At 42.5% G+C, this 12,308-nt stretch overlaps 1 protein-coding gene across 2 annotated transcripts; it reads right to left on the bottom strand.

The window, feature by feature from the left end:
• Positions 1-295: 295 nt before the first annotated feature.
• Positions 296-11,289, bottom strand: LOC133127940 (type II iodothyronine deiodinase-like). 2 transcript variants are annotated; one of them, XR_009708691.1, is made up of 3 exons: positions 10,822-11,289; positions 3,806-4,793; positions 296-2,304 (listed from the first exon to the last, which is right to left on the bottom strand). XR_009708691.1 is itself a non-coding variant. In XM_061241078.1 (2 exons), exons 1-2 carry the CDS (start codon positions 11,230-11,232, stop codon positions 4,233-4,235), a joined length of 972 nt encoding a protein of 323 aa, XP_061097062.1. In that variant the 5' UTR covers positions 11,233-11,289; the 3' UTR covers positions 2,524-4,232. The 2 variants fall into 2 exon arrangements, 1 of the variants encoding a protein (XP_061097062.1); XM_061241078.1 differs by lacking the exon at positions 296-2,304 and having other exon boundaries at positions 2,524-4,793.
• Between the last annotated feature and the right edge of the window lie 1,019 nt (positions 11,290-12,308).

Here is a 12,308-nt window from a genome sequence, read left to right as displayed (position 1 = left end):
GCAGAGTATACACACATGTTTAAAGCCAAAGAAAACGTTCAACCCACATGGTTTGTTGCCAAATGTTATACATGGTGGTAGATCTGTCCAGAGCGACGTACAACAAAGTGCATACCCATAACCAGGGATAAGTTCGCTGAAAGACCCTAGAGGGAAGTACAATTTCAACTGCACATATCTCAGTTACACTAGTTTGTTTATTGGTTCAAGCCAATATAGTTAGAAAATGAGAGTAGCCTATCTTAAATAAAAATAATAAGGCTACTAATATAAATCCATATGTCAGTCAATAAAGGACTCATAAAAAAACATGTTTATTTAGTCATTGCATTTAAAGTCTTCTGAACAACCTCTATTCCCAATGTGTTGGTATCTCAGTACTTTATGCATTTACAAATTATAGATGCATAAATGATAAAAAATTATATACTGTATTCTCTAAACTCTATTATTTTATGTGGAAAGGAAATACAATTAAACAGGGGGTTTTATGCAACAGTTTGAAACTGCTCTTCGGTGAGAGAGGGCAGTAGCAACCAAAATGTAAGATTCAGTCAGATTGAAGGTACAGTGCCATGAAAAAGTATTTCCCCCCTTCCTGATTCCCTTTATTATTGCATATGTGTCACACTGAATGGTTTCAGATCATTAGATTTGCTACTCTCTCATGATTCAAATTTTTGCCTGCACTGCAGTTCTTTGGATGTTTTTCTGGGGACTTGTGTGACTTCCTGGATGAGTTGTTGCTGCACCCTTGGAGAGAGAATTCTCCATTTGAAGATAATGGCTCTCACTGTGGAGTCCCAGAGCCTTAGAAATGGCTTTGGAGTGGCCTAAACTAAGTCTTTAAGTAAACCCAATAGAGGTGCTGTGGCACAATCTGAAACGAATAGTTTGTGTTCAAAAACCTACCAATTTATCTGAATGAAACCTGTTATGCAACAGTGGACTAAAATTCCTCCACAGTAACGTGAAAGACTAATATCAGATTATAAGAAGTGTTTGGTGGCAATTATTGCTGCAAAAGGCAGTACAATTGAAAAGGTTAAGGGGGCAATTACTTTTTCACAGGGGTGATATGGGTGTCCGATAACTTTTTAATTAAATGAAACACTAATGTAAAAAATATGTTTACTCAGGTTCCCTTTGTCTAACATTAAATGTTGTCTAAAGATATTAAACCATTCAGTGTGACAAATATACAATTATAGAGGAAATGGTGGTGTTTTATCTATCTATCTATTTATCTATCTATCTAGCTAACAATATAGCCACATTTCATTTTCAGGAACTGCACATCATTTCAATGTACTTGTTTATTTATATAGTACTGAGACCCAACTCCTGGAATAAACACTTTCCCTTTGCCAAAGCTGAGATCACTTCCTGGCCAGCTACTTAAGATTCCACCCACTGCCTGTTTACCTCAGTCAGAGTAAAACACTCTCTGTGAGCTCCCCTCTCCATAGATGTGGGTTCAGGCACACCGCTTTGTGAAGCTGAGTGTGAATAAAGCTCCTCGTCCTCTCCTGACACTGTCCATGTCCCCACTTCACTTTGCATATGCTTTCCAAGAACAGGAAAATAGGTGAATTGTGAATGGGCTCAGATCCCCAGATGACCCGGAAGCTTCCATTCTACCTGGCAGCATGCCCACCCCCTCGCGTGTTCCCTGAGGCTGGAGTTCTCCACAGGCCTTGGGGAACTCTGACACCTCACAACCTAGCAACATGTCCACTTAGAGCTGGAAATAATGATACAAACAGACATATCAACATTCAAAACAGCACACAACACACACAACAATGTTGCCGTATGAGAAGTTTCCCCTTAAGAATTATTAATTGCACATGCACACACAGAAACACATGTGCGCACACACAAACACACCAGACCATGGTCAAATGCGTAATTTTTTGGATTCAAATACTTTTCTATGCTGTACTGAACTTGTCTGGTGTGTTAGAACCTCAGATCACATGAAAGTATTTGAATCCAAAACAATCACGTATTTCACCCAGGTCTGAAACAGACACACACACACGCACACACTCACAAACACACACACAGATTCACACAAACACGCACAAATACACTCACTGTGTCCTCACTTCACTGTGCTTATGCTTTCCAAGAACAGGAAAATGGGTGAATTGTGAATGGGCTCAGATCCCCAGATGACCCGGAAGCTTCCATTCTACCTGGCAGCATGCCCACCCCCTCGCGTGTTCCCTGAGGCTGGAGTTCTCCACAGGCCTTGGGGAACTCTGACACCTCAGAACCTAGCAACATGTCCACTTAGAGCTGGAAATAATGATACAAACAGACAAATCAACATTCAAAACAGCACACAACACACACAACAATGTTCCCGTATGACAAGCCTCCTCTTAAGAATTATTAATCACACATGCACACACTCAGAAATACAGATACGCACACACAAACACACAGACCTAGGTCACATGCGTAATTTTTGGGATTCAAATACTTTTCTATGCTGTACTGAGCTTGTCTGGTGTGTTAGATTCTCAGATCACAGAAAAGTATTTGAATCCAAAACAATTACGTATTTCACCCAGGTCTGAAATACACATGCGCATGCACACACTCCCAAACACACAGATGCACACAAACACACGCACACAAATACATTCTCACAAACAAAACATACACAGACACACACACATACCCTCCAGACATATGCCACACATACACTCTCTCCGCTGCTGGCAGCAGCTGGCAGATTTGAGAAACCTTCTACTGTAAAACTCACGCACGTCTCGGCAGCAAAATTCCACCTTTAATGTATTTTTCCACAATTTCAAAAGGCAGCTGTCTGCACTACAAACTCCCAAGCTTACAAAAAAAATTTGAAAATCACATGATAAGTTTCTGAGCAGGCACACTTCTGAATCCAGGCAGAGGTGGTGTGGCCTTGCATCCAACCACCGATAGGGCTTGTCACCCCTTTCACCAGTGATCTTCATTCATACACCAACTTTGTCTTGACCCAAAAAAGCAGCCATGGAAAGAAGCTCATCTCTGTTGTGGGAAGGGAACCCTGGTGTAAAATCCAGTTTGAAATTACCAGCTACCAGCCATTTCAAAACGATGCTTGAGCTGGTCAAACCATGTTGAGTGCGGAGCTGGTCTGAACTGGTCAATGAGCTACGAGTAGTTTTAAAACCTAGCTTGAGCTGTTTTTTTAAGCCGGGTTTGTGATTCCCGGTCACATCCTGTAAGGCATATGACCTGACCTACTGCCTTCTCACCAGTCTTGGGTGGAATATGTAATTGTTTTGGTTTTCTGTGCTCCATTGATCTTGCCTGGTGCCATTGAGCCCACCAACAGGACCAGAAGGTGGGGCTTGCACTTTTTGAGTATTTCATAGGTTCCAATATACCAGACAAACTCAATAAAGCGTGGAAAAGTATTTGAATATAAAAAAAATTATGTAATTGATCCAGGTCTGCTGAGGAACTACAGCATAGCTTCTTGTCTGCTAAAAGGATGTGATGCCACGGTTGCGCCCCATTGCACTTTCACTCGGAAAAAGGGGCTTGGGGCTCACAAACACATGGTCCGAACATCCAGAATCTATTTGGCATTGTGTCAAACTTGAGTAAGAAGAGAAGGCCCTTTGTTTCAGAAACAGCATAGGAATACAAGTACATAAAGAGCACTTAATCAAAGCCAGGAGAAGCACATGCTGCAGTGCATTAAACTGACAGCATGAAATCACACTGAAAAGGAGAGTATGTTGAAAATGAAAGCAAGTTCATATGGATGAAGGGGCCTTACATCACCACTTTTTTTTTCTTTTTTTAAAGCTGGCTCCTTGTGTTTCCACTTGTGTTCAGTAAATCTGGGTTCCATTCACACAGGGCAATGGGTTTATCTAGGCTGACGGGTGTATTTTTCACGTTCTGTCGGCGTGGCAACCTTGCGGGGAGAGTTCCGGAGGTTTCCGCGCGCTGAAAGCTTGTCCGTTTCATCTATCAGTCAAGCCGATTCCAGAGTGGACTTTCCTCCAAGTAGAAAGCTGCTGGATTAGTCTGACTGAAACCTTGCCAGAAAGGGGTCAACGGTGCTTTGACGAGGAAGTTTTTCAAAACGTTTCACGCCATACCTGCTTTAGCAATCCATTTCCATGGTCCTAAAATAGATTCCTCCCTCCCCCAGCCTGTGGAATAAGACAACTATTTTTTCCTCCCTGTTCCTCCCTGCTCTACCTCGGTCCATAGTTCTGCTCGAGCCACTGCCGAACATCTCCCAGGTTGTAAAAGAACGGGCCCTTCCCCCCCAGGTAGGCGACCCTCCTCTTCTGGACGATGCAGACCCTCTCGAAGGAGACGCCGTAGGCTGCGTTGGCATTGTTGTCCATGCAGTCGGTGACCAGCTGGCACGGCGGGGGAATGGCGAAGTGTTCCAACAGCCTCCGAGCCGCCAGCACCCGTTCCTCCAGGCTCCGGTGCTGCCTCACCTGAAACAGGCGTGGCCCGCCCACCGGCCCCGCCCAGCCGTCCGAAGGGTGCGCCTCGTCCACGTACACCAGCAGGAAGTCAGCCACGTCCGCAAAGTCCTCCACCAGCCCACGGAAGGCGGGAAGCTGGCTGATGAAGGGGGGTCAGGTGGCCGAGCCGAAGTTGACCACCAGGGGGCGGTCGAAGGACTCGAAATCCAACAGGTGGCACTCATCGCCCGCCTTGTTCCTGGGACTCCGTCTCCGGCCTCGGACAGAGGGCACCTTCACCACCTTGGAGTTGGGAGCCTCACCGCCAAGCTTCACCTGGGCACAAGGTAAAGCAGACAGACTGCAAGTTCAAGCCTGCTCATATCACCCCACCTCAGCTACAGGATGAGGTCAATACACAGGGAAATGGAGTGGTGACCTACCCCACCTGAACTCCAAGTGCACTTTACCATTCAGCCCCAAACACACAAAGCCAAGAATTATCAACCATAATTTCCCTCCCACACACACACACCCACACCCACAAACTAACACACCAAGAGACACAGTCACATGTGTGCACATATTGAAAGCATATGTACTGTCACTATCACACATGCACATGCAAAGGAAAAGACAGGGCAGTCATGCAAGTGAAAGTTTAAATACAGTAAAGCTCTCACAGTAAATCTATTGCACTTTCACAGCTCTGTCTCAATTAGTGGTCAAATGAACTGCCCTAAAACAGTTGATAGAAAAACGAATTAATCTCAAATTTATGTCGAATTTATATGCTCAATCTCTTTGAAGAGTATGCTATACATGAACAGAAGAAACAATTGTATATGTCTTGAAATGTCTTGGGAGCAGAAAACACTGCAACAGTGTATTTATTTTGCAAAGGACAAACCTGTTACATGTCAAACAAGCTGTCAGATAATCATGATATCAATGGTCCAGCAGAGCTGAATTAATGAAGACCGCAGCTTTCATATACCCCCAGGCCCGAGACTGTGAAACACTCAAAGTAATATAATAGATACCATTTTTACCATACCAATTGTAATTGTCGGACAAAAAGTATATATACAGTACTGTACAAAGGTTTTAGGCAGGTCTGAAAGAATTATGTAAAGTAAGAATGCTTTTAAAAATAGAAATGTTAATAGTTCATTTTTATTAATTAACAAAATGCAAAGTGAGTGAACAGAAGAAAAATCTAAATTAAATCAATATTTGTTGTGACCACCCTTTGCCTTCAAACCAGCATCAGTTCTTCTAGATACACTTGCACAAAGTAATGGATTTTATAGGCATATAATCAGGTGTGTGATTAACCAATCATACCAAACAGGAGCTAATGATCATCAATTTAATATATAGGTTGAAACACAATCATTATCTGAAACAGAAACAGCTGGAGGGTAAAAACTGGGTGAGCCAACTCTCTGCCAAACTCTGCTTCCAAGGTGAGGTTGCTGAAGAAGTCATACACCATGGCACGACTGAGCACAGCAACAAGACACAAGGTAGTTATACTGCATCAGCAAGGTCTCTCCCAGGCAGAAATGTCATGGTAGACAGGGGTTTCCAGATGTGCTGTCCAAGCTCTGGTGAAGAAGCACAAAGAAACGGGCAATGTTGAGGACCGTACACGCAGTGGTTGGCGAAGGAAAGACACATCATGCTTACTTCCCTTCGCAATCGGAGGATGTCCAGCAGTGCCATCAGCTCAGAATTGGGACCAGTGGGACCCAGGTACACCCATCTACTGTGCGGAGAAGTGGTCTTCATGGAAAAATTGCGGCCAAAAAGCCATATCTCTGACATGGAAGCAAGGCCAAGCGACAAACTTTTAAATATTTGGCTGTAGCAGAAGGCAGTTTGTTCACCGAAGGGCTGGAGAGCGGTACAAGAATGAGCGTCTGCAGGCAACAGTGAAGCATGGTGGAGGTTCCTTGCAAGTTTAGGGTTGCATTTCAGCAAATGGAGTTGGGGATTTGGTCAGAATGAATGCTGAGAAGTACAGGCAGATATTTACCCATTATGCAATACCATCAGGGAGGCATCTGATTGGCCCCAAATTTATTCTGCAGCAGGGCAATGACCCCAAACATACAGCCAATGTCATTAAGAACTATCTTCAGCGTAAAGAAGAACAAGAAGTCCTGGAAGTGATGGTATGGCCCCCACAGAGCCCTGATCTCAACATCATCGAGTCTGTCTGGGATTACATGAAGAGACAGAAGCATTTGAGGCTGCCTAAATCCACAGAAGAACTGTGGTTAGTTCTCCAAGATGTTTGGAACAACCTACCTTCCGAGTGCAAGAATTGATGCTGTTTTGAAGGCAAAGGGTGGTCACACCCAATATTGATTTGATTTAGATTTTTCTTCTGTTCATTCACTGCTTCTGTTCCTGCATTTTGTTAATTGATAAAAAAGAACTATTAACATTTCTATTTTTGAAAGAATTCTTATTTTACAGAATTTTTTCACACCCGCCTAAAACTTTTGCACGGTACTGTAAATACATTTGTATTTGTATAAACATTGAGCTACAAATGTTTGGGACAAATACATATTCATATACATACACCCCCCCGCCAATTTCAAGGCACCATAATGTTTGGGACAAACGGCTTCACAAGTGCTTCTGATTAGTCAGGTGTGTTCAATCACTTCCTTAGTGCAGGCATAAGAGAGCTTTCAGAAGAGTGTTGAACGCTTCTGGTTGCCTTCATTATTATTGGCAACATGAAAACCAGCCAATGAAAGCCAAAGAAGCCTTTATGGGGCTGTGAAATAAGAGAAAACAGTCAGAGACATTGGTCAAACCTTAGGCTTACTAAAATCACTTGTTTGGGACATTGAAAGAGCGCACTGTGAGCTTAGTAATTGCAAAGAGCCTGGTAGGCCAAGGACGATAAGTCTGCACTTGAATTCTGACCACAATGAAAAAACCACAAACACCTGTCTGACAGATCAGAAGCACTCATCGGGAGGCAGGTGTGGATGTGTTAGTAACTACTGTCTGCATAAAACCTCAAAAACAGAGCTACAGAGGATAACCACTAGTAAACCATTAGCTGCAAGAACAGGATGGCCAGGTTACAGTTTGTTCAGAAGTACCTAAAGGAGACTACAGAGCTCTGGAAAAAGGTCTTGTGGACAGATGAGGCCAAAATTAACTTATTATTCACATAGTCGAGTTGTAGAGTGATAGCAAGTGCAAAGTGTAGAGGCCAAAAGGAACTTCCCAAGATCCAAAGCAGACAACCCCCCCCCCCCATCTGTGAAATACAGTGTTGGAGATGTTATGGTCTGAGCATGTAAGGCTGCTAGAGAAACTGACTCGTTTGTCTTCAATGATGATGTAACTACACAAACTGATGCCAGCCCACAGGTTCTTTAGCCACACCCACCCCTCTTCACACTGAAAAGAGCATCAGGTCCAGAAATGTGGACCCATATTAGAAGAAATACAGGCATAGGAGCATGGATTGAGGAAATCTGTACAAAGACAAAGATTGCCAGTGCATCATAGATATGACCAAGCATAGTTATTTTGTTATAATTAAAGGTTAAAATCCTGCATAGTGTACCTAGCCAAAGCAACTAGCCCCCAAAACAAGCAAGAGATTAATGCTGCAGTAAAGGCCTGGCAGAGCATTAATTATCAAACAGGACTACTTTCATTTAAAAGACATTAATATGTCCAAACATTATGTTGCCATGAAATGGGGTTTATGTGTAAAAAGTACTGTCATTTCTACATGGTAAAACCAATCATGAGCAGGTCCCGTCTATCACCACACTTTGGACTTTTCATAATTTCCGTAGAGGTTAATCTGGTCTCATCAGCCCACAAAAACTTTTTTTCCAGAATTGTTGTGTTATCTCTGTACACTGCAAATTGTTATCTTGCCTTCTTACTACTAATGCATCTTGTGGTATAGCCTCCATATTGCTGCTCTGTAAGTATTCTTTGAACGGTTGATTACGATACTTTCACCCCTGCCCTGTGAAGATTGTTTGTGATGTTGTGTAACTGTTGGTCGACCTGTTCGATGTCTGTACTGTTACTCAGTATGCCAGCATTCTCTTTCTTTTTCAGGACATTACAAGTTGTTGTACAATTATTTCCAATGCTTGTGCAATGGCTCTTATCGATTTCCCCTCATCTCCAAGTGTCAAAATGGCTTGCTTTTCTCCCAAAGACAGCTCTTTGGTCTTCATGATGGTTTATGTTTTCTGATACAAATGTAGTCTTCACAGGCAAAACCCAAGACTAAAACCAAGAATAGACATTCAGAACTATTTATTGTTTAACCAATCAATCTGACAGGACACATCTGGGAAACAAGAAACACCTGTCAGTCATATCTTCCAATACGTTTGCTCACCTAGAATTTGGGTGGACTGATACAAAAGGTGACAAGATGCTTCACAAATCAAGATGAAAATTTGGATCTGTCATCTCATATACATGTTTTGACCTCAAACTCAATTGTCTTCTATGTACATCAAAAAATAATAATTGACCTTGCAGTTCCAATACTGTCAGTATTCAGACCCTTAATTTAGTACTTTGCGTAAGCTTCTTGGGTAAGTCTCTACAAGCTTTGCACACTTGGATTTGGGCAGTTTATCCCATTCATCCTGGCAGATCCTCTCGAGCCCCATCAGATTGGATGGGTGTGTGTCGGTAAACTGCCATTTTCAGGTCTCTCCACAGATGTTCTATGAGGTTTAAGTCTGGCCTTTGGCTGGGCCACTCAAGGACAGTCAGAGACTTGTCCTGAAGCCATGCCAGCTTCTGTTGGCTGTATGCTTCAGGTCATTTTCCGGTTGAAAGATAAACCATCACCCCAGTCAGAGGTCACGTGCACTCTGGAGCAGGTTTTCTTCAAGGACCTCTCTGTATTTGGCTGCATTCATCCTTCCCTCAATTCCCTGCCGCTGCTGCTGCCATCACCATGCTTCACCATAGGGATGGCATTAGCCAGGTGATGAGCAGTGCCTGGTGTTTGCTAGACATAGTGCGTGTAGTTCTGCCCAAAGAGTTCAAGTTTTGTCTCATAAGACCAGAGAATCTTTTTCCTAAAAGTCCTTTAAATGCCATGTGGCAAACTCCAAGCAGGCAGTCATGTGCATTTTATTCAAGACTAGCCTGTCCAGCCACTCTACCATAAAGTCCATAAAAGCTCTGTTCGAATGACTGTTGGGTTCTAGGTCCCTGACAAAAGCCCTTCTTGCCCAATTACTCAGTTTAGCCAGATGGCCAACTCTAGGAAGAGTCCTGGTCCATTTCACAATTATTGAGGCGACTGTGCTCCTGGGAACATTAAAAGTTTTAGAAATTGTTTTATACCCTGGCCCTGATCAATGCCTTGCCACAATTTGCCACAGAGGTCTAGAGGGAGTTCCTTGGACTTCATGGCTTGGTTTATGTCTAATCAATTAAATTTGCCACAGGTGGACAATCAAGTTCTAGACACTCTCAAGAATAATCTCAAGCATAATTGAAGCAAACGGAATTCACCTGACCACAATTTGGAGTGCCACAGCAAAGGGCCTGAATACTTATGTAAATTAGATTTTATTTATTTTTTGAATATGCAAAAATTTCTAAAAAAATATTTTCACTTGACCATTATCGGTTATTCAGTACGCAAAGATTTTTCCGAGAACACAATAACGTGAAAAAGTGAAGGGGTTTCAATACTTTCTGAAGCCACTATACATATAGCCCTATCATTTTTATTTTATTAGGTACAAAAGAAATGTGACTTGACTTGGAATGATTGCTTTTTCATGCACAGCAGTCTCAAAAGTTTAATGGTGCAAGGGAAAAAAAACCCATATCCAGTAAGCAGCAGTTCTGTGGGCAGAAACCCCCGTTGTTATTTAGACAGGTCAGAGGGGCCAGACTGGTCGAAGCTGACAGGAAGGGAACAGTAATGCAAATAACCATGCATTACGACAGTGGTATGTAGAAGAGCATCTCTGAATAAACAACACTTCAAACCTCTAAGTGGATAGGCTACAACAGCAGAAGATTTAAGTCTAAATGTTATAGTGCATTGTGGCAATCTAAAAATGTACTTGCAATATGCCATAAATAAGACTGTTTTCAGACATAATATTTGAATTTCTAGTAACAACTAGAGCAATAATAATAATAATAATAATAATAATAATAATAATAATAATAATCACAACGATATTAATAATACAGGTTGTTGTTGTTGTTGTTGTTGTTGACAAACCGTTTTGTAATAATGATCGTGTGGGTACAACTAGCCAATAACAAGTTGAGTGCATTGCATTTACACGGGTGAAAACGTTTTACGCATCATTACCTGCTTATAGGCGTCCAGTAGGAAACTGTTCCATATCGAGCGTAGACCTGCTGAAGTCAGCATGCGCTGCCACTCACCACAGGCTGCGGATCTGGAGAAGATGAGAAGTGACATCACACGCTTCAGGAGGACCACCGAGTCATAGAGCGCCAGGAACAGACAGTTGGAGAAAAAGCCCGGTAATATCTGCAAGGCAACCAACAAGTCCATGCTTAGCGCGCCTGCTCTTTGATGCGTGGAAAGACTGTCCGTGTGTTTTCCTACTTTTTTGCTTTTTCCGAAATTTAACCTCTGCAAACCCATTCCGTTCTGGTGTCCTGTTTCCTGTACTGTTTTTGGTATTAAACTTGCAGCAATGTTACCCTTCAGCTTTTTGGCCGGAAAGGTATCCCCAAGTCTAGCTCTGCGCATTTCTGGAGTAGTGCAAGCGTTAAGAGGTGGATTCAAAGCTTTTACGCGGTCCACAAACAACACTCCTCCCTTTCCTCTCCTTATGTCGCTGCGCTGTTTGTCAGTTGTAAAATGTTTTGTGTAATAGTCGCCGGAGCTTGTTGTTTGTGGTAAGATCATGACATCACCAGAAAGTTCCCCTCCCCGTGCTGAGACTGGACAGAAAGTATAGAAATAACAGACGGAACGTATTGTTTTCAAACCAGGTCATTTTGGAGACAGTTGTTGTGCGCCATATAAAGAGTGCACGTGTACACTTTTAAAAAGGTTGGAGTGACGTTAAGGTGACGCATGAATTAAAGTACGCTTTCATTTGGGCTTTGTGGTGGTTAGTAAATAGCCAAAGTATAAAGTACCGTTTACTTTCCCATGTGAAAGTTCTCAATATATTTTCCGTGATTTAACTTATTAATGAGTGAACCCAACACTGATCGCTAGGCGCTGTAGAAGGCTAAGTCCAAATACTCGGGACTGAGCCGGGTACTGCTACTCCGGTAAATTGTCCATTACTCATTGTCATTACTCAAGGAACTGTCAAAATGTAAAATGTAGGTCTGTCAGAAACATTACAAATAGCAGAATTTGGCGGCAGAGGGAAACAGCTGTATTACACCATACATTACATCAGATATGTAAAAATGCAGTTATTGTTTATTTATTATTCATTTAATGCTTGTAACAACACAACTTTACATTGGCCTATATGTTTCCTTTATTTTTATTACAGATATAATTTACCTAACTGACACAACATTTGTTTTATTGCACTACGTTACCACATCATCTACCACTTGTGCGCAATGAGAGCGCGCCTTGGACACACAAACCATTACACCCCTGCGGTGTTGGGAGTTTAACCGAGAGGTAGCGCACAGGAAGGGGGTGCATGATATAGGGCATACTACACGCATGGTGCACGATAATGTAAGGGGGGTGGAAACAATTACCTTCATAGTCTCTGCAACATCTGGAATCAAAGTTTTTAAACCGGCAAACGAAGATTCAAAACGAGTGGCACGCAAAAGCGAAAGCCATTT

The sequence above is a fragment of the Conger conger genome, chromosome 5 (assembly GCF_963514075.1).
Source record: "Conger conger chromosome 5, fConCon1.1, whole genome shotgun sequence".
Taxonomy (NCBI): Eukaryota; Metazoa; Chordata; class Actinopteri; order Anguilliformes; family Congridae; genus Conger; species Conger conger.
The sequence above is the reverse complement of the archived record's forward strand: the minus strand, read 5'-3'. Positions and strand labels throughout refer to the sequence as shown.